Source organism: Dama dama, chromosome 4 (assembly GCF_033118175.1).
Source record: "Dama dama isolate Ldn47 chromosome 4, ASM3311817v1, whole genome shotgun sequence".
Lineage (NCBI taxonomy): Eukaryota > Metazoa > Chordata > Mammalia > Artiodactyla > Cervidae > Dama > Dama dama.
Genome location: NC_083684.1, coordinates 11,726,324 through 11,749,858, shown reverse-complemented (window position 1 = coordinate 11,749,858; position 23,535 = coordinate 11,726,324). Strand labels below are relative to the sequence as shown.

The 23,535-nt window shown below is 43.8% G+C and overlaps 1 protein-coding gene across 5 annotated transcripts in view; it reads right to left on the bottom strand.

The window, feature by feature from the left end:
* The window catches only part of WWOX (WW domain containing oxidoreductase), an 886,744-nt gene that overhangs the window by 614,223 nt on the left and 248,986 nt on the right, over positions 1 to 23,535 (bottom strand). For all 5 annotated transcript variants that reach the window (XM_061138077.1, XM_061138078.1, XM_061138080.1 and 2 more), the window contains exons 7-8: positions 19,736 to 19,921; positions 13,703 to 13,967 (exon numbers count right to left, since the gene is read on the bottom strand). In XM_061138077.1, the coding sequence (XP_060994060.1) occupies positions 13,703 to 13,967; positions 19,736 to 19,921 (451 nt within the window). The remainder of the gene's footprint in view (positions 1 to 13,702; positions 13,968 to 19,735; positions 19,922 to 23,535) is intronic.

Below are 23,535 nucleotides of genomic sequence, written 5' to 3'. Positions count from 1 at the left end.
GTCTTTGTTATAACACTAATCTTGTCCTGATTTAAAATGTGGAACTTTGTGCAAGATGATTTTTTTGCATCAATTTTGATTTTTTGGAAATACCACACTAAAATATTCTTTTGATTGCTGAGTTTTAATTTTGTCCCTAGCCCTAGTCTTGGCCATACCACTGCTTCAGTCTTCTCTCCTTTTTGTATTGACATGCTCACCTCCTCTGCCATGACCTTCAAGGCTTAGTAAATGTCAACTTCATTCTAGAATTTTACCTGACAACTCTCGCATCTACCCCCCAAGGCAGAAAAAGCACTGTGTCCAGCGGCACTCATCTCCCTTCACCCTCACGTGCTTTAAATCCCCAGCACTTTTAAGGTAAGCACCCAGAGGAAAATGACATGCTCACTTTCAAATTTTCGACCCCGTAAGTCAGCACACACAGCACCCCATGAACATGTTATCAGATGGGATGCGATTAAACGGTTTTAGAGCAGTAGTTTTCACAGGGTGGATTTTGATAAGAGTGAGAGGTGAAACCAAGAGGTTTTACCAAGAGGTAAAAATGGGTCACAATGAGCACTTTAAAAAAATGAAATGCAACCAAGAAAAGAGGACACTGCCCAACATTAGAGACCGTTTTGTGAAACTTCTGACTCAGCCACATGCGTATTATACATACATGTGTGCCTAAGTATGTATGTATCAGTTTATGTATTACATAAAAAAATTAATTTTTAAAAATTTTCTGTAAGACACTGTTCTGGAACAGGACACTCTGATCTGTCACTGACTACACACCCCACCACGGTACAGAGAGGGAGAGTCCCAAAGTCATCCAAGTCTTCGGCAGTTTGGAAAAGAATCCAATTATCACCATGTTCAGAGAGCAGTCCTGGGTAACTATGAAACCCTCAATACTAGAGTGGGTGGACTTGCTGGAGAATTTCTTAGGTACCAGCTAAGACAAGACTATTGGTCTTTTATCAAATGAGTAACATATTTTTCTGGTTTAAATGAACATTATAAATATACATGAAAAAAAAAACAGGTCCTGGTAAAAAGGATTTCAGTTAAGAAAAAAAGGAATTTTTTTAAGCAACTGCTAAACTATCTTTGTACTGTTTAAAAACTCAATCGCGGTATTTCATTGACTTAATGGAATTCACCCTGTATTGGACCCCCACGGGGGAAAAACAATTGATCAGTGTTGATATGGTTCCGATTAAAATGTTTTATTCATCAACATTTTTTTTAGAGCCTCAGGATCAAAACAGTAGGCTGAAATTGCAAGCTGTATCTTCCTCTCCTCTCTAACAGATTTTTTAAGTATACACGCCTGTCTGCATGATATCACAAACCAACCAACCCACTCCTTGTATCCTTACTGTCTGTTACCATCCACATTACGTTGCGCCATCATGAACTCCTTCTGTCTTTACAAACCGTCTTCAGTTACCTGAATACGTAATTTTTTTCATGAAGGTATATGTTAAGATATAAATAGCTTACTGGAAAACAACAGTAGGCAGAGGGGAAAGAGAGTAGTCAAGAAACAAAAAGAAAAAGACCAAAAAAGGAAATAAATACATATTTATTAAGCCCTTGGAGACCTGTGATTAGATATATGCACACACACATAAACATATTCGTGTCTGATTAAAAGTTCACCATCCGGGTAGCTGGCATGATGCTGGATAACAATCAATAATTAGTACTGTGCAAATCATATGGAGAAATAAGGTGAGGGAAAAAAAAATCAAACGTGGAAGCTTTCCAAAGTTCTGAACCTAGGATGCTTTTTTTTTTTTTTTTAACCTAGGATGCTTTTATTAAACTCTTTTCCAAGCGGTATTGTGAAATCTCTTGAGTATTGACAATACAGACACATTTCCAAAAGTACAGACCAAGAGAGAGTTGCTTTTGGTCTGGTGTAATTAAGAGATTCAATGGAATATGCCTCTGCTTCAAAATAAATCACTTCACTAATTCCTTTGTGACCTGCTCCCAAGAAAGGATTTAAGGTGACTGAGGGCAAGAACAAGCACAGAAGATGGACAAAGGGTATCAGAATCACTGAAGACCAAAGGAGGCTGACACGCCACCAGCGGCATTCATATGATCTGAGCAAGCACAAAACTGGACTCGGAGCTCTGACAGTACATGATGACACAATCACATTATCAAGAGGAGGACACTACGGCAGATCACAGGTCCTGCTTGGAGTTCAGCCTTAGAGAGTATTTCTCATGAACAGGGGACTGGTATGTTTTAGGGCCGAATGATAGACAAGATCTTTCACAATACTTCCTATGTGTTCTCAGAAATCAGTCAATTTCAGGAAAATTCACATTAACTGGAAAGATATAAAGAAAACCAGCACATGCCCAAGGGCTGAGCTGGCCTTAATCCTCTGACAATCTAAAGATCTGAGAACTGGTTCCCCTTTCACAAAGAGAAAAAGAGACCCAGAGGGTAGTGTGACTTGCGCACGACAATGGGGCTATCCAGGAGGAAGGGCTGGGATGCAGAGCCTGATTTCTGCAACTTGGAACCCCGTGTGTGGTCCTTCTGTTACATGGTGATGAATTCTTCTTTGACAAAACAGGCTGACATGCTCTTCTCAGCTCTACCCACCTGCTGCTGGGAGTGGGCCATGGGAATGGAATGGGTGGACAGACGGACGGTACTAAGAGTGGGGCTCTCAGCACAGGTGACTTCTGACCAACATGAGCCATTGTTCTGGCTGTTCTTGGCTGCCCTGGTCCTCGAAGCCTATAGAACACACACTTCTTTCCAGAAAACTCACAGTGAAATCTCCCACCCTGCACCCAATACAGGTCAAACCTGCATATCACAGCCCAACATGGAGGCAGGTCAGGTAGATTCAGCAAAGATTAGCTAAATTTTTAATTTGCTTTTGATTTTGCCTCTGGGTTCAAATACAAAGCCGGCAGAGACGAAGTGACACTGGAAGATGTGATGCATGAATTTGTGTTTAAGGGGAAAGCAAATCACAGAGAAGAAACCATTCCAAGTTCAGGATGAAGGAATCTGGTATGTTCCCTCACTTTTCACCCACAAGAAGTATGACAACTCATGTCTAATGGTTATAACAGAGGGAATAAAAAGAGAAGAAATCTGTATTTCTTTCATGACTGGGTATACTCCAGATTCTACTTCTTTTGAAATAAGTTGCATTTTTCTTTTCCTTTAAAACATCTTCGTAACACCTTCTTTATAGGGAACGTGCCCAGGGTGAATGCTGGGATTCCGGCCGTTCTAAGCACATTACGCGGCCTTTGATGATTACAGAGTCCACAGACAGACAGACGGCACACAGGCACACCAGCGGGAGGAGCTACGCTCTGGGAGGGACAGACAGGCTGATGGCACTCACCCGCCCAGGAGTACTAAACTACCCCCACATTCTCAAGTCCAGAGTTTACAGTTTCTTTTTTCTTTTTCTTTTAAAGACTGAGAATACTAAGAAAACAGTACAGAGTTCTCAGTAGTTGATATACAGTATTTTTTTTGGATCGGGCAAATAGACTTTTTATAACTTTTCTGTGAAACGAGAGCCTCTGTGGCTCAGGTTACTTGGACACTAGCTCTGTTTATTCTTCCCTTTTCTGAGCAGTCAGGAGAGATTTCTCTCAGTACTTCAAATAAACAAGATATCCAGCTGAACAAACACCACACACTCCTACCGATCACTTTGGCTTTGGATAGAATATTTCACTTTCTTTTTTTCAAAAATGTAAATGATTAAAGAGACCCCCATCCTATGAAACTCAAAGGCAACATGTTTCAAGTGATGCAGATTCTATACAAGGCGGCAGATGGTGAAGCCCAGCTGGGGAAAAGGGCATGATCTTTCACGGGGGAAACTAAAATATTACTAAATAAGATATTTCTATCGTATACCTCTTAGCAGGAGTGGTTTTGGAACATGAGAACCAAATTTCAGGGTGCACAACGTCTTATTTCTCCCAAACAGCAACATGAAAGTTGTTTTTCTTTCTTTCTAAGATTCCTACTTAAAATAGACCCCAAAACTACAACAACAACAACAAAATCTGAAGACTTATGCATGGTAAAGAATAAGAATGATATTCTATGTGGGCTTTGAATGATCAGTGAGCCTCATCTACCTTTATGGCTTCAAAAAAAAAAAAGTCTAGGATCTCTGGACAATTTTTGAAACTTAAAACTCAGAAATAGGTGTATTTTTTTTAAGAAAGATTCGGGCCACTGATGAACATGGTCCCCTCTGCTCAACCAGCATGAAAACAAATAACTTGACTTTAAGAATACAATCCATATGTTTCTTTATTCTTTTCATAAGCTTTCTTACTAAAAGACTAAATCTTATCTTTCTCATTATGACACAAAAGTGCAAAATAATAAACACACACACACATTTTTTTTTTTTTGATAGGTGCATCTGGTACCCCTCAGCCCAGAGACAGGAAAGACAAGAATGCAGAAAGAATAAAACAAGAGAATAGCAAGGCAAAGACAAATGCATCAATAACAAATGCTATGGCTTTGGGCCAAGAACGAGCAAGACCTAAATCTGCCACCAGACTGCTTACCAAAAGCACACGCGTGCGCGCACGCGCACGCACACACACACACACACACACATGCGCATGCTCACACAGAAAGACTAAATAAACCCTAATTTATAAAGTACGAGATGGCCCTGAGGCTTTCTGCTTCCCGTATTTACACCACTGTGAGATCCTCTCCTCTTGAGTGTGGATCAGACCCACCGACCTGCTTCCACCAAACAGAATGGGCCAAAGTTATGAGCTGTCCCTTCTGGGGTTTGGTCACACAGGGCTGTGCCTCCAAGAGGCCTCCAGCTAAGAGGCAGGGGGAAGCAGTCTTCAGCCTTCGAGGCCATTAGGAACCGAACCACGGCACAGCACCCGGGCTTGACGCGCACCATTCCCCGGTGAGCTGTGACACAGCAGCGGCCAGGGTGGCGCTGGGACTGCAGCTTGAAAGCTGACCGTAAGCTGAGGGCTGGGTTCCAGACCCAGAGGAACTGGGAGAGACGTCGAGGGCGTGACACGCTTGTAAAAGCACACGGGACAAAACAGGTGCTTCGGAGGAAGTAACTCCCACTCTGGCGCGTCTGCGTTTCACAGATGGTGTCCCCATGGGTCCTGACTCAGTTAGCTGTGATGTAGGCAGAGTTACTGAAAGAACCTGGGATCTGAAAGATGCCCAGAAGGGTTCTGGAGCTGAAAGAGCACCTCTGGAATCTTCTCAGGCCAGTCATGCCCCAGGGTAAGCCCAGTATTTTCAGCAAGGTGAACAATGGCTACAGCAGCAGTGAAAGGGTTAACCCTGAAGTCAAATGTATTTAACTGAAAGTACTTCTTTCTGTTCCACAATCCTGTCCTGCCTACAGTTTTTGGCATTTAAATGTCCATTTTTTCATAAAATTAAGGTGATAGTCTATGGTGGTACATTTGTCCTTCATCTGGAGTTTTCAGAATAAAGTGTATGAATCCACATGGGTCTCCTTTTTGAAAAAAATTTCCATTCAAATTACAGGGTAAAAATCCAAAAGTCCTGGGACATCATATCTCAGTTCAGTGACTCATTTTACAGAGAAGGAAACCGAGGCCTACAGAGGGTGAATGACTCGTTCTGAGAACGCAGATGTCTGAGAACAGCAAGCTCTAAAATGACATTCAGTGGGACGAGACACAAAAAACTCAACGCGCGCGTGGCGCCTGCCATTCAGTAGGTCCTTGGGACACATGAGAACATGTGTCCCTCCGCCGCTCAGTACACGTTTATCTCTGCCGAGTGAGAAGGGCACAGTTTACGGATTTCAGCTTCTGAACGGTTCGGAACCCCAGGTTCAAAGTTCTCCCTATTGCTGCTGGGAAAACAGTACCTTCCACCTCACCAGGAAAAACCAACATGTCCGGTGGTTTATATGAAAATCAATGTTCACAGAATAAACGTTTCAGAAACAGCATCGCAGGGCAACACAAACTCCTGGCGTCTGCTTAATCGTGCTGGCCTCCGATAGCGAAGCTGCGCAGCAGCCAAAAATCACTGGAAAGAAGTATGAAATTGGAGAAAAGGAAACTGGAGGGGGAGGATCAAAGAAGGCACCACTAACTTAAAAGTAATAAAAGAGCTAGGAAGGGAATTAAAAAGAGGCAATGCATTACCCAAGTGCCGGCGGGGACACACAAGTAAAGGAAACGAGGAAGATAAAGCTGGGGGAATTTCAAATCCTGGTTAAATGTTCATTAAATAATTTGTCACACGTATTAAGGCCAGATAGTCATTTTTTTCCCCCTCTCGGGTGCTCATTCGGGAACAAAGGCCTGACCAGACTTAAAACACTGCATCGCAAGGCAGAGAAAATACAGTGATGAAGTGCCGTGGCCTCATAAAGCCAGGCATGTCTTCCTCCTCTTTGTTTCCAAGAAGAAAGGGCAACTCTTTCCTCAAAGCAAGGGGTACTGCTAGCTTCAATGGGCCGCCAGGAAGGCTGACATTATGCAACTCAGGGTTGTATTGTACGTGGTGTTCGTATGCCTAACATTCAAAGGAAAAATTAGAACTTCTGTGATGGACACGGGGCCATCATTAGGAGCATGGGGATCTTTGAGCAATGGGAAGTAAAAGCAACCTTTCCCTGTCTGAAAAATAATGGCGATGATGATGATAACATTTACTGCACATCTAATGGATCATGCTCTGAAGAGTATATCTGCAGCATCTTTTACTCTCGACACAGGTCAGTAACAGTAACACCAGTGAATCTTTACTCAATAGCTGGCGTGTCCATGCCCTTGCTCAATTCTCAACACAACGCGGGAGGCAAGCAGGCCACCCTGGTTTCGTGCAGGGATGTTAACCAGGGGATGAAATGTGCCCAAGAGTTAGCAAGTGGTAGTGCTGGGGTAGGAGCCTAGAGGGGCCCGCCTCCAAAGCCTCTCCTTTCTTTCCCACACCTTGCTGTTCTCCTTATGCATTTCCCCTCCACACCCACACCTCTGGGTGGACTCCTCATGTGTCGCCAGGAGTTCAGAGGTGAGTCGCTGGGTTCTAGTCCTGCGGATGGGCTGTGTGACTCTGGGTGGAGGAAGAGGGGGCGTGCCAAGTCTCAGTAGTTTAGCTACACATTCGGAACTGCAATCCCCTGCCCGCCTCAGAGACTCATGATAAGGAAGGAATTCATGGCTGTCATTCATTAAGCACCTTATCATTTTCTGTTTATTTACAAATATTTACTGAGTATGCGCCTTACAGACCAAGGACACCACAGTAGGGAGGCAACAATGGCACTCTTTTTTTTTTTTTCTTTTTTTTCAATGGCACTCTTCAGACAGACGTTAAACACGAGACTGTGGGGACTATTTCTCTAAACTGCATCTGTGTTCAACATGATGAAGGTGAGATTCCCGGCTCCTTCATTCACTCAGCCGGCACATGTGGATGGGCGTGTTATCACACACCAAACACTAACACGTGATGAGCGGGGGCTCTTAGAAGAGCACATCATGGGGGATCCTGACCAAATGTGGATCTAAGGCTTCCATGAGCTCTGATGCTTGGATTGAGTTTTGAAGGATGACTGCAAAGTAACTAGGCATGGAGGGGAAGGCTCATTCCAGACTACAGAGCAGTATGCTTCAGCACCCTGGAGAAGGAAGGAAGACAGGCTGGAAGTGCCTTGGGGTAAAGCTGGGTAAATGTGAGGGAACCAGATAAGGCCGGGTTCCTACCATTTAATTCTCACTTACTTCCACAATGACTCTATAGATATCACTCTCATTAGACAGATGAGGAAACTTTATGTACACAAGAGAGTCTGCTCAGAAGCCATCATCCTCCCCTTTTTCCTTGCTATCAGATCTTGCCTTTCACCCTAGAAACACAAAATGCCAAAACGCACTCAGTCTCCCAGCCTCCCGTACACACAGGGTCTGGACAGGTAGCTCAGTCCTGGCCAACGGGAGCTGAGAAGTCTGTGAGGGAAGACAGCTCTGAGACAGAATGTCCTCCTCCTTGATAAAGGAAGAAAGCATGCAAAAAGGGATCTCACTCCTCCCACCCTGACTTCACAGGGTAAAGCTGCAAAGGTTGGGGCTGCTGCAGCCATCATACACTCAGGAGGGAAAAATCAGGACAATCACAGAGAAACTGCCTAAATATTAGCCAAAGAACACCCTGGCTGCCTAGGGAATTCTAAAAAAAGAAAAAAGCAACCTCTGTTATTCCAACAACTTTTAATTGGATGTTGACTCACAGCCCAAAACATCTGAAAAATGTTTGGCAAAAAATGAGCCTGAGAGGGTGAATCATTTCAAAATTATACAACTAAAAAAAGGGGGGAAATGTGAATTCTGAACATATGCCTAATGATTCTACATCCCATGCTCTTTTTCATTTGATCATATCCCTGAGACTTTGAATTGGGCAAACACTGTAAACCTTAAAGCTCCAAACAGAATTGAGAGAAGATGAATAAAACCAATGCTAATGATAACCCTGAAAAAGAAGAAGAATGTCTGAGACTGTGGGGACTTGGCTTCAGCGAGGGGAAGAACCCACCATGGTGGGAGAAGGGGTGGTTACGGAGAAGCCAAGTGTGGCCCAACCACAGAGGGGTCCTAGGAGTCTGGTTTTCTAACATACCTAGCCTGGCAAGAACAAGGCAGCCAGAGAATTCAACCCTCACTCGGGAGTCTCAAAATATTTAGATTAGTGAAGAATATGCTGAAATTTCCACTTTGAAAACCATGTTTCCTCCTCTCAGCACAAAAAGGCCCCTTGCTTTTCTACTCTAACATACCCGCAGAGATCAGACAGGGACTTTTGTCCTTGATCCGATCCAGAGCCTGGTCAACAAGAGGTATTTAAAGGGGAGGGGTGGGGGAGGGGTAGTATTTTTCTAAAATACTAATTTAAAGAACAAATCAACATCTATTATCTCCTTCATTATGTTTTAAATTGTGCAGCTATAAATCACCCTGCCGCGGGTTATTCAAGGGCAGAATTACCAGGCTTGGCTTTCCAGAAGGTTAGAAGAATGACACCGAGCGCTTTTCCCAGTTATAATTTATAACTCTGCAACAGGAACAGCGTCGCGAGCCCATCCATTAGCGGGGTGGCCGCACATCTGTTAAAACTCAGCACGATGACTGAGTGCGGCCCCAGGAAACGTAACCCAATCGTTTCAGAAGTTCCACAAACTCAAGTCGCTTTTTTTTTTTTAATGTAAAACGATTTGAAAATGCGGTCCCCCTAAAACATCTGCTAAGCTCTTGCTACCCTAACACATGATACTCTTTCTACCATTACCTGCCAAGGCAAATATGTGGTTGCACAAAACACTCTGAGGGGCACGTGACGGGGGCTCAGCTTCAAACTTCCATACTGATGGCAAAGGGCTGGCGTGGGCCTAGGAATCTGAGCTGAGACGTGGTTTACCAGGACTGCAAGTTCCTGTCGGGGAGAGAAGGGGGAGAGGGTGCGCTTCATGAAGGTGCTTTCAAATGTTTGAAAAAGGAAATAACCGCAGGGCTGGATCCATGTGGCAGGGCTGATGGTACATTTGACAAAGAAAATGAACTCGGACAAGTAGCTGGCCAAGGGTCTGCCGGCTGATATTCCAACTTCTTGAACAAGCTGGGTAAGTTCCATGTGCTTTCTCAGTGTTTCTAACGTAAAAGTGCTGTAAGCAATGAGTGAAAGGCGTACACGCTGATACATTTAGGCTTCACAGTGTCTGGCCTTACCGGTCAAGCTGCATCCTACTTGGGTATGTGGCAACAACTGAAAAATAGCCAAAACTAATTTTGAGAACTTCTTATATCACTAGATAAAACAACATGCCTGGTTTTGTGAATTAAGCCCCAGAAAGTAATATGTACGTATAAACACATTATACACACATACATACAATATATATAAATGCATTCATATGCAACATGCAATTTTAGAGCCCATATGAAAAATGTAATTTTAGAGGGATTTAAATAAAAAGCAAGATAGGCAGGAAAATAAGCACGTAACACAGATGGATGGATGTGACTTTGTAAACTAGAAAGCTTCTGTCAACTCTAGTTTCCTTCATGATGTTGATCAAGCAGCTAAAGAACCCTGTTATCTTTTTTAAAACAATATTATAGAAAATCCTAGTCTCATTTTTATCTATTATTTTAATTTTAACATAAGTTAGAGGGAGGAGAGAAAAATGCTTGTCTCCCCACAAACCCCCATATACCGGTCGTGACCACTGGACCTCGAGAGGAAGAAGTGTCAGAGACAGGCTCCACCGGTAGGGGTCGCTGTGTCAAGAACTAATCCCTAAGAGTTTCTCATTAGTGATTATTATACTGCAGGCGGCCAAAATGGAAATATTAATTAATTTCAAAGTGATAATGCATTTACAGCAACAATTAGAAATGTATAACTGTAAAAGGGCAACATTTAAAAGACAGATTACATTTAATAAAGTTGCACAAGAACATCCAATTGTAAAATTACTAATCTGCAACAATATTCCTTAAAGAGGCACTTAAAATAGCCTGACTCCATGAAGGGTGACCTAATTACTGTAACTAAAATCACTGTAGTCACAGCAAGTCACAGCAAATAAAGAAGGGACGCTGATGTTAGAATACTGCTGTTTAATACTAAGGGAGCCGGCGATGGTGGAAAAGAAAGGCAGGCCTTCCCAGCACAGGGCTGGGCTGTGTCTGTGTCCTTGACCTTGTACAGTGGAACGCACACTCCAGCAACCCTCAGGTTCAAAGGAAAAGGGGCGAGGGCAGAGCACAAAGAGAACACCAGCCCCTGGGTGACTGGGACCCTGCCTCTGTGCTCAGGCTCTCCACGAGCGCTTCGGATCCAACTTTTACACGGGGTGGGGATGTGGATGCAACGACATGGCTTAGGTCCAAAAGCAGGTCTGCATTAAAATGACAGAAGTGTGCCCTTCATCCACAAAGCAATGTCTTAGCATGATAGAAGCAGTGATAAGCCCCGTACAGAAGGATAAGACCCCAGGCTGACTCTTCCAGTGAGTCCAGTCTGTCCTACCAGCGAAATAGTAGATCCCTGGTCTCCCTAGGGCAGAGCCCTCCCCCACATACAGAGTCCTACATGTTCATGGAAGAGAAGTGACTGGCTGTGAGCTTCACAAGTCCAGGGAGCCCATTCCACCTCTTTATGAATCTCAGTCACGTGGGACTCTGATGTCTAAGAAACACCACCAAATACCTAGATACATAAAGATACGACAGGTGCTCTATCTATTACTGTTAATCCTCACACCAACCTGTGTTGCCATTATGGTTGAGAGGTAACAAGCTCAGGAAGGTCACACGTCTGGCCCGAGTCCTCCCAACACCAAGGGTGAGAGCTGGGCTTGACCATCAGGATCATGAGCAAGAGAGCTGCTTGCTCTACTATCCCAGGCAGCAGCCTTCTCACACTCACCACCACCAGGAAGCCCTGTCAAATCCTCTTCCTAACACCAGCTAAGGGTTTACCTTCCTTGCCTTTTCATGGAATAGTCCATCACTGCCAAAACAACTTAGATAAAATTCAGTGGGTTTTTCTTGGTTATGTCACCAATTTTCTCCAAGCCTTCTCAAGGCTTATCTGCTCATTTTCCCAAATGCCCCTTTCACCCAAAGCCACAGAGACCAGATCTTGTTTGATTTGGTGCCCCAGGCTGCTCCCAGTGGGCATTTTCCTGACTGGAGGATCAGGGGCCAGGGTTGGGAGGAGGCCAAGGTCTCTGTACACTGGATGGGGAGGGGGAGGAAAGAGCCACGTGTGCTGGGCATCAGGCATCACTGGACCAGCTCCCAGTATGGTGAGTGGGGACCTTCTCCTGTAACACTTTTGCCTAGGTTTCCAAATCCACACTCTGCTTTTCCACTGGTTTGTGTCCCAACCAGAGTTACCATCAAACAGTATTAGTTATTAATACCACCCAATACTCTGTGATGGCGACATGGCTGCCTGCCTGATTTCATTTGCTGGCACTTTCAGAAACCCTCCTGATATATCCAAGAAGCTGACAATATAGCCCGACTCAGCTAAACACATGTTTACACACTGTGTTCATGTGAAGTATTAGATCCCCTCCCCAAGAAACAGAAAATCATTCACCCCATCTTTTACTTTCCCAGAGCCAGTCTTCCTCTTCCTCCCACCTGCCCCATCCAGGGTTTTTAAGCCCTGGGATCTCATCACAGAATAAGAGTCATTGTCATTGTCCATCAAGGCGCCCTCAGTGAGTGGAGTCCACATCCAACAGTGTAACAGATGGTTACACCACCCTCCATGACGGTCTGAGTCATCACAGACCCACAGCGAGCTCCTTACCATCACATTCCTCTGATTAGAGAAACCCCGGAATAAGAAAGAAACAAGACCCTGATGTCACAGAAAGGAGTTCCTTCGCTTCCACCAATGTTCAAATACAAGTGAGGAAATCCAAGACCCAGAGATTACAAATTATATTTGATGATTGGTCCACTAGTCATGAAGGTGCAGGGCCAGTGGAAATTGAGAAAGAACGCTCCTCTCTCCTCTCCAACTTCCTAAACTTGAACAACTCATCCACAGGCCTGCCAGTGGCCCTGACACCAGTCCAGACCAATATTCTTAAGACAATGAGCCAAAATCATGATCAAAGACGCCCTTGCAGAAAACCTACTCTCATGCAATCACAGAAAATCAGTCAATCGGGAACCAACAGAAGCCTGTGGCACACACTCCCCTTGAACTTGGAGAACTGCTCTCCAGAGGTCCTCTCACTTCTTTGGTTAAGTATTCAACTCTTGGATTATATCTATTTACTTTGCATAAGAAACACCTGTGTGATCGAAATTTTAAAAACACACTTACTTTCTTCCTATGCACATCAAGAGATTTTCCTTGTTGTGTTTGTCATCCCCAAACATGAAGTTTAAGTAGGTGGGAAATTTTAGAGGCCTGTATTTTAGAAAAGTACCATACCAAAAATATTGTGTACAATATGCATTCTTCACTCAAATGACTTCCTACTCAATGCTTCCATGAAAGAAGTGTTCAGAGACAGTTGTGAGAGGGCCATCAAAAATAGGAAAACTTCACACTTACCTTTGTGAAGTCCAAGTCGAAGCGTGGTAGTCTGAAGCATCCAAAAGGACTTACCTCTGGCAAAGCAAAGAATAAAATGTGCCTCCAGCTGACAAAGGATGCTCCAGCAGAGGTTTAAACCCATTGAAAGAAGAATTTAGAGCAAAAATATAGACTCTCAATGGAAACAAAGGAACCACATTTGCTGAGAATGCAAAAGTCACAAACCCACGCTATTCACCTACTAACACAAAACACAGTTGGGAAGGACTGCGCTTACTGAAGAAGAAAAAAAAGATCCCATCAAATGTAAACAAACCACCTTCATCAGCCGTGTGAGCACAACAGCGAAAACGCACAGCTCTCTGGGCCTTTGAGACATCTCTAGAGAAACAGATGCGAACTCAAGTCAACTGAAGTGTGCTCAAGCGCCCCTTCTCACCCCTCTAAAAGGTCTGATGACGTGATGCTCAAGACCAGACTCGTTCTCATGAGAGGTGAGAGGCCAAGGAAGCGAGTGTGCCTGGGTTTCTCTAGTGCCCTTTCTGGAAAAGCACACGGGAGGAGTGTGTGGTAACTGTGGCTGTTGACTCACCATGGACTTGGTGAAGGGTCTCGCCAAGGTGAAGAGCAGCGTGTACACCCACCAGCCACGGTGGAGGGCGGAGTACATCATGTTCCCGGGGTGCACTGCATTCGACGTGACCCCACGGGGGGACAGGCGGCGGTGGAGCTCGTTGGAGAACAGGATGTTGCACAGTTTGGACCGGTTGTAGGCCAGCATGGCCCAGTAGTCGTTTTTCGATGGAGAAAGGCGGCTAAAGTCTAGTTTTCCCGAGGAATCGTTAATATCTGTAAATCTAAAAAAAAACAAAACAGAAAATGTGATATGAAATCGGTCAGCCCCTGACTTCTTATACAGCTTTGTGTTTTTATTAGAAATCTGAGAAAACCATGCAGAGATGACTGAAATCTCAATTGGGTGACCATCGAAACAAAGTCTCCTTAAAAAGAAACAATGGTGATTTCACAATATAAACCAACCAGGTCCAAAGACACACTTAATAAGGGGCCAGACTCATAAATGGAGTCGTCTTCACTAAACCCCCATCCACTATCCCTGCCTCTAACATCTATTTTTTCAAAACCTTCAACAGGAAGCTCAAGGATAATTAAATTAAATGGAAAAACATTTTAAATGAAGGGCTGCTGCTTTTGGAAGCAGAAAGATATTGCATTCCTAACCCTTGACAGGGTTTTCCTGGGTTATTTTAGCCAGTGTTTGTGTCCTGTATGTTTTCATTGGAGCATCCAAGTAAATATAGATGAGCCTTGCTGCCTCCAAGACTCTCATCCAGATTAAAAATTAATGATTATAAAGGGGTTATAACCTTGGTGAGGTGCCATCAATAGTCTCATACGTTTAAAAGATAAATGTAAACAAAGCCAAAATGAGTGCTGGCAGAGTCTAATGTTTTTAAGTATACCCATGGCATGGATACACACAAATCAAAGTAAGTAGTTGATGTTTTATAATTGGGTCTGACGGAGTCGTTAAACACCAGCTGTTTGTTTCTTTCCTTCCTTTCTTCTTTTTATAATGACAACAAAGTAATGACTTCCCTAACAACCAAAAGAAAGAAGAAGAAGAAGGAAAAAAAAAAAAAAAAACAATCACAACAGAAGGAATTCGGTCTCATATTCTTTAAGGAACCCTCAGAGTTTGCTAAATTAACTCCGGGCATTTTCCCCAAATAATAAGGGAGTATATGAGGGCACTGGGAACAAATGCTGAGGAAAAGGAAAGCAAAAGGTGAGGCGGAAACGATAGAACCATCTGGTAGTTCCTTAATATGAGTGAGCAGTTCATGTGGGGCGAGGACCAAGAAATTCATGTGTTAATGGAAATTAAGTACCCCTTCTCCAGGACTCAGTCAGTGACATCCCGTTTCTCGTATTAAATGACTTCACCAAGACGAAGTCATCAATAAAGCTGATGGCTGGAGACGTCAGTGTGGACACGGCAGTGAGACCCTGGCTGTTTCCAGGTCCCCAGACCATGGGAAGAGCCCAGATTTCTGAGCTTAATCATCTGGAGCAGTGGGACTTGGCGGGAAATTTGGAAATTTATGGGGGCCTTTTTCTGGTTGTCATAACGATTGTCAGTGGGGCGCTGGGGACAGTGGATGTCCCGCCAGGCAAGGGGAGTCTTGCTCAAGGAAGACAGCCCCTCTGGACACACATGCGGATGAAAGCCTGTGCGTAATTATCTGGGACTAGAATCGAGCTGTGCTCTGCACAGATGCACCGTCCTAACAGCTACTGAACTTCCAAGAGTGGAGCGCCACAGCTTTGCGGGTGAGGAAGGAGTGTGCTTTGGGATTCTGGGGGTGAGGCTTGACCTGAGGCTGGTGGCACTGGAAGCCGTAAGGCCGCACACCTGCCAAGAGTCAGCGGCTGTGAAGATCCTGATGGAGGATCATGCACTCCAGTGACTTTCCATCCCTGGAGTCCTGCCTACACACTGACATGCTGGAACACATGTTATTTTAGCTTCACAGTCATTTTGCCCCAACATTGCAGGTAGGTAAGTCCACTGAGTTACAACATACACATGCAGGGAAGTTATATTATTTCTGAATTTTATTTCAACACAGTGATAAGGTGTTACAGAAGAGCTATCACACACACACACACACACACACACACACACACACACAGAGGACTGCTGAGTTGAGGATACAATGATCAAAGGTAAGGGCCACATCCCAGAAGTTCTACACACTCTGGGAAGAGAAGAACGTCAAGGATTTCAACAACGTCTAACAGGTACAGGGTGAATACAGCAAGCTTCGCTCACTCTGCTGTGCTCTCATCGCCCTTCTTGGGGTCTCTGTTTAGCCCAATCCAGCTCACGTATCACTTCTTCCAGGAAGCTCTCCCTGACTAACTCTTCCATTGCTTTATACCACAGTGATTTCTTGGGTGGCAGCGAGGGACAGACTGAAAGATGGCATGCAGAGCAGATGGAGATGAAGTGTCCGTTTTCCAGGACCTGGTCTATCGTATTTCTACTGTTCAAGCACCTGCCACCCCTGCAACATGACCAACAACGCAAGTCAAGCCCCCTGGCACTTTGTGCCTCTGTTCTGACCACACAGACCACTCTCCACCTGCTTCCAGGCCTAGACTGTGAGCTCCCAAGAGACGGACAGTGAGCTCCTTGACTGTTGCCTATGACATATAGTGGGGATTAAATACAGTATCAAAAAACTGAAGCCTCGTCATGGGTTCATAATTCTAAATTAAGAGCCAAGTTTTCCTTATCACAAAAAGCTTTGTTCGAGCTTTGTGCAGAAGGCAAGTTTCACCACTGGGTTCAGATGCTTTATGTTTTCCATGAATATTTGCAGGTAGCACTTTCTCATGTTGAGAGTGACTTCATGCTTTGGCTTTTTAAGATTAATGCAGACTTGGGAACACTGGGTTAGATTCAACCCCTACGAGGAGGAAGGTGTGCCTTCCTAATCCCCAACCTAGAAATGAGGCCAAAACAAAACAAAATCCACCATGATGAGAAGTTAGATGGAACCAGGTTGAAGGAAGGTTTCGAGATGGAGAAGCACAGCTATTAACGCTAGGCCCTCCGTCTGCTCGCCATCAGCAAAGCCCAGGTTCCTGCCCTGCTGATCCCCTGGGCAGTGCACTCATTTCCAAGGCCTGATTAGCTTGTTTGACAGTCCTCCAGGGAGCGGGGAGGGTGGGCAAGCTTTCTGATTCCTCTGAGCTGAGCCCGGCTTCCTGAAAAATGACCACGTTCACCTCTCAGCTCAAGAGGCAGCAAAACAAGTCTTCAAAGGCTGCCCACCCTGTTTTCAAGCTGAAAAATTGACAAAGCCAAACAATAAAGTCTTAATAGATTTCTCCTCCTACTGGGGCACTAACATGTTAACACTTGCTCTCTGGACATTAACATCTGCTGTTGGAGAAGACCTTTATCTTGTATTTCTCTCTAAATACTTCTCCTTTATTTTTATTTTTTTTTTAAACTGAGGATTTTTAAATAACCCAAGTAACATAATTAGGCTGGATTCTATGGAGACAAAAGCTAGCATGTTCAAAGAATAGGACTGAATTTGCATCCGAGGCTGTGTGTGTGTGTGCGTATGTGTGTTGTGTGTGTGGCAACTTGGCACTCCACACAGCTGCAGCCGTCTACCGCCCTTCAGCCAGCACTCCACTCTTTTCATTCTATTTTAATTGGTATCTGGAAAATTTTTCATGGCAAGGAAGTTCTCATTTTCATAGGGTGGATTTGAGGTATGCAGAAACTCGACTCACTTGTTCCGATTCCAGATAAGTAACCAAAATACAGGGACAACACAGGGAGGCTAATAAATATTTTGCCTTGGGGCAGTCTGGTATAACATTTTCTGCAAACATCGGACTTTATTTTTCCCCTAACAGGGGGTCTTGACCCCAACGAAGAGATTCCACCAAGGTTTATGGAGGTAATTAGATACCAACCCTTCCGTTTTACGACACGGTTTTAGGGCTCTGGGTCCTTGAGCAGTGAGTGGGCGCTCTCCCAGGTCTGTACGCCCAGTGTTCGCACTGGCTCTGGGGTGTGGCATATGGGTAATAAACAGACAAGCTTGGGGGGATTAACATTTTGCATAAACACCCTTTAATATGGGCACGAGGTCATCGGAAAACCAGCGCCCAGCACCAGACAGGAGCGGGCCTGATAACACGCACTTTAGGAAGACCTGGTCTAGAAACTAAAATGGATTGAATTCAAGAGGCCAAAGCCCTGCCTCCCGATCCATCTATTAAATGAAATTAAGATTTGGATCTCCAAGGTAAGCATGAATCACACTGCAGTTAAGGGGAGAATAAAGACACCACATGAAATAACCATGTCAGATCCAGATTTAGAAGGGAAGCAGGCAGCTGACAACTCCACAGACTCGCCCATTAAATACCAGCTCATTTAAACCAATCCCGGGGTGCCCTCTACATCTGGCGAAAGATGGCGACTGGCAGGTTTATCCCCGTGCTCTCACCCCACTGCCCGCCCCCGCGGGGGGCTCCCCCTCACGCCTGAGCAGGGCCACTCCACTTCCAGGAACCTGGTCTGATTTGCAAAGATAAGGATGTCCAGATTTTGTTACCACCTCATTATGAGACGTCCCGTGTCTTTTAACACGGGGGAAGATTATTACCAGCATTTTCCTTTCATTTCGGCCGTCATAAATTTCAAACGGTAAAAGTAAATCTATCTGCAGTGTGTCACTTCAACCATAAGCCCCTGTGTTTGGGAGTGATAAACGGTTCAGGCTAACCCTTGGCTGGTCTCTCTCTTCCAAGTCCCAGGGGTTACATTTTATGGAAGCGTGATTAAAAAAAATAAGCTTCATTCTGGGTCACTAAAACATCTCAGGACTTAAGTCGGAGAAGAGGAAGGGGGAAAAAACAGGCCCTGACACGTTCTTCTTCTCCAGCTACTTTGCTAGGAGTGAAAGCCCCCATCCACACCGGGAAAATCTCCATAATGTGTATTAAACTCTAGCTTCACCCGGCAGTTCCCTCATCCTCTCCCGGTACTTCTCTCAGTTGTTTATCCACCTCTAGAAACAAATATGCTGAAAATACGAGGAAATTTTCAAATGCCTTCCTAGTCGACTGAATATTCTCCTAATGGTAATAGAAAAGAATTGCCATCTGATGTTTTAATTGAAATTTTAACCAAAAGAGGCATGGCCAGATTTCTAATATGTTCTAACTACAGTACTTTCCTTTCTACAATTACACAGCTAATGTCTGCATTGAATTCTCTAATTTCTCATTATAAAACAATTGGATTTCATCTCGCGGTCTTTAATTGCATTGTTTCTACTGCTAGAATAACTGCACATTCTTCTTGGTGAGGTGGTGAGGCTGGTGAATGACAAATCAATAAAGGTCAGGCATTCAGATTTAATCAATTATTATTCCATCTTGAAGCAAAATCAATGAGGGGCTTGAAGTATAGTTATAAAAACCATCTACCGTGCTGTCTACACTACCCCTAAACAATCGCCCACCATCACAAAAAATAAATAAAACCTTGGTAAGTTCAGGAGCCAAGCTGAGTACACACTCTTTGGAGAAGCACTAATGAAAATTATCTTCAAAAGCAGAAGGCTGCCCTGGTGGCTTAGTGGTACAGAATCTGCCTGCCAATGCAGGAGACAGTGGTTCGATCCCTGATCCGGGAAGATCCCACGTGCCTTGGGGCAACTAAGCCCGTGCATTGCAACTCGTGAGTATGTGCTCTAGAGCCCGGGAGTCCCAAGGACTGAAGCCCACGAGGCACCTACTGAAGCCGGCGTGCTGTGGAGTCCGTGAGCAAGAGAAGCCGCCTCAGCACGCAGCCTGAGCACCGCAACTAAAAAGGGCTCCCCACTCGCCACAATCAGAGAAAAGCCTGCGCGGCAGCAAACACCCAGCACAACCAACAATAAATAAAATCATGTATTTCAAAAAACTTTAAAAAAAAAAAAACCAGAAAGCGAGCCTGGGGGTGGGGACCATCAGCTGGTGAAAGGAAGGGTGCCTGTGAAAAGAACGTCCAATTCTAACCCACCTATGGGACTCCGAGGAGACCACAACGACCCGGGCAGGGGCTGAGCGGCACAGGACGTCCTGCAGGAGCTGGACAAGGTAGAAGTGGCCCAGGTGGTTCACCTGGAAGGTGGTCTCCAGGCCGTCTTTTGTGAGGGTCCAGGGGAGCCCAAACACAGCTGCGTTGCACACAAGCACGTGAAGTGACCTGAAAAATAAAACATCCCAGTGTTATGCAGAAATAAACACTCTGAAACCAAGGAGATCCATACTCCCCGCCCCCCCGGGAATAACCATTCCTCACTATCTTGCAGATTACAGGCAGCTGGAAATGGGACAGCTGGGAATGTCACGTCTGAGACAGTTCTGCTGGGGAAGGGCTTGAACTCCCAGTGGGCGACTGTGCTGAGCGGCTGGGGACCACGGGGTTCCTAGCCAGCGAGACTCTGACTGCCAGAACTGAGACCGTGCTGGGCAAACTGGGATGAGCTGGTCACCCTGCTTGGAGTACAGGTTCTACCATCTATTTCAATCTGTGCTTCCTCTACCTACTAAGTGAGCAGACTTATTTATATTTACATTATCTTGTACAAAGCTGGTAAGACTGTATACTCCCATGCCATGGATATTAAGTTGAGAATACTTAAATCATGTGTTAATATTTTCATTATCTCATGAGAACTAGAAATATCTACATTATTTCACCCAGTAATCCTGTTTCCAAGCAATGGGGTACACTGGAAGTGGCGGGGGTTGGGGGGTGTTCAAAGGATAGCAACTCGTACCTCTAAAGGAAAATACTTCATCATTGATAATGTTCAGAATTTCCATTGAATGATGACAATATAAAGCAAAGTAACGTTTGGTAATTTTATTACTGTTATTTTTCTTTTTTAATGTATTTATTTTTAATTGGAGGATAATGACAAAATTGCACTGGTTCCTGCCACACATCAACGTGAACCAGCCACAGGTATGCGCGTGTCCCCGCCCTCCCCCTCACCCCGCAGAGCCCGCGGCTGCGCTCCGGGCGGCCCAGAGCAGCTTCCCATAAGTCCCTGCTTTACACACGGGATGCACGGGTTTCAGTGCTATTTCTCAGTTTGTCCCACCGTCTCCTTCCCTGCTGTGCCCACAGTCTGCTCTCCTTGTCTGAGATTCATCAGTACCATCTTTCTAGATTGCATATAGATGTGCTAATAAACAGTATTTGCCTTGCTGTTTCTGACCTACTTCACTCTGTCCCCCATTCTGCCTACGCATGGGCAGAGGGTTCCTACAGCCACCTCCTACCCACTCCATATGCCGCTGCTTCTGTAATGGATTAAATGGTGGACCCAGAAGATAGGTTCACTAGGAACCTGTGAATGGGACCTTATTGGAGAAAAGGGTCTTTACAGAGATCACTCAGGAATAAGGGAAAACTCAATGCTATCGACAAGTGTTCTTACAAAAGAAGAGAAGGACAGAAGGCACGCAGAGAAGACTCTGTGAAGACAGGCAGAGACTGGAGAGATGCATCTACAGAGAAACGGGGGTGGACGAGTGCCCACGGCACCAGAAGCTCGTGAGGGGCGTGGACCGGACCTGCCCTCTGAGCATCCAGGAGGGACCACCTGCAGACGTCTCGCTTTCAGACTTTAGGCCTCCAGAACTGGGATAAATTAAATTCCTGCTTTTCCGTAAGCCACCAAGTATGCAGAAATTTGTTACAGCAGCCCTAGCAAACTAGTACAATTTCCAAGATTCATCCTCAAGGGTGAGTAATAATTATATATATATATATATATATGAGGTAGAATTATTAAATTGTATATGAACTAGAAACAACTTAAAATTCAACAGCAGAGATTAGATAATCAGCAATGATTAAGTCAGAGATTCCCAAACTTCTCAAGTCAACTTAAAAAGCAGGAAATTAAATGTTATATGTCTGATGCATATCCCTCCCCCACCAAAAAAAAAAAAAAAAGATTTTTATACATTCAGGCAGCAAAACAGAAGTACAGAAAAATGTTAGCTCTGCATGTGTAGGATATTGTTAGATTGCTTACCTCTTTTTTTTATGGTTTTTGTTATTGTCCAAATTTTTTTATATGCATGGATTTCTTTAAAAAATTCCTGAGATGCAATTCACAAGACATACAATTTACCCTTTTGAAAGTGTGCAATTCAGTGGTTTTTAATATATTCCTAATTTGTGCAAATATCATCAAATGTTAATTTTACAATGTTTTCACATCCCCAAAAAGCAACCCCATATCCATTAAGAGTCACTAACCACTCCCATCCCCAAGACACCATTAATCTGCTTGCTATCTGATGGATCTGCCTATCCTGGGTGTTTCATATAAATGGAATCATGCAGTATGTGGTCTTCTGTGGTTAGCTTTTTTCATTACACGTAACGTTTCCAAGGTTCATCCATGCTGTCCCAGGTTATCAGTTCTTCATTGCTTTCTGTGGCCAAAACCCACACTATATGGACATACCATGTTTTCACTGAACTATCTGCCACTTGATGGACATTCCAGCTTTTCCCATTTTTTTTTTGCTACTGTGAATATTACTGCCATGAACAGTCATTTACAAGTTATTGTGGAAATATATGTTTTTTATTTCTCTTGAGTATATATGTAGACATGGAACTGCTGGGTCATATGGTTAATTCTATGCTTAACTTCTTGAGGGATTGTGGGGCTGTTTCCCAAAGAGTGGTTGCACCATTTTACATTTCTAACTGCAACACATTACAATTCCAATTTCTCCACATTCTTGCCAATATTTGTCATTATCTTTTTTTTTTAAAGCCACCTTAGTGAGTATAAAGTGGTGCCTCAGTGTATTTTTATTTGCATTTCTCTAAAGGCCAATGATGCTGAGCATGTTTTTATGTATCTTCTGGCAATTTATATTTTTGGAGAAACACCTATTGTCTATTTAGGTGCTGAGCCAATTTTTAATGGAGGTAATTATCTTATTGATTTATAAAAGTTCTTTATATATCTTGGATAGGAGTCTGTTATCAGACAATTTGCAAAATTTCTCTCTCATTCTCTGTGTTGTCTTTTCACTTTCCTGATGGTATCACTGACAACACAAAAGTTTTAAATTGTGATGAAACACAATTTACATATATATTTTTTTGGGGGGGCCACTTGTGCTTTTGGGCTTATATCTAAGAAACCACTACCTAACCCAGCATCACAAAAATATACTATCTTTCTTCTAAGTGGTTTATATAGTTTTAGCTTTTACATTTAGGTCTATGATCCATTTGAGCTAATTTGTGTATATATAGTGAATTTATATATTTATAAGCAATTTACAAGCAATTTAACTTCATTCTGTGGCATGTGAACATCCAACTGTTCTAAGATCATTTGTTGAAAAGACTGTTCTTTCCCCCACTGAACTATCTTGGCATTCTTGCTGATAACCAACTGACCACTTCTAAGAGTTTATTTATGGACTCTTGACTCTATCCTATTATCTGTATGTCTATGCTTATGCTAGGACCACACAGTCTTCATTACTGAAGCTCTGCAGTAAATTTTGAGAGTGGGAAATAGAAGGCCTCCAACTTTGTTCTTTTTGAAGCATGCATTGGCTATTCAGGGTCCTTTACAAGCATGTATAAAGTTTTAGGATCGGCTTTTCAATTTCTACAAAAACTTCAGCTGCAATTTTGACAGAGTTTGCATTATATTAGTAGGTTAATTTGGGGATTACGGACATCTTAACAATACTGTCTTCTATTCCATGAGTATGAGTGTATTTATAATCATTTAGATCTTCTTTTCTAAAAAAGGTATTCATGCA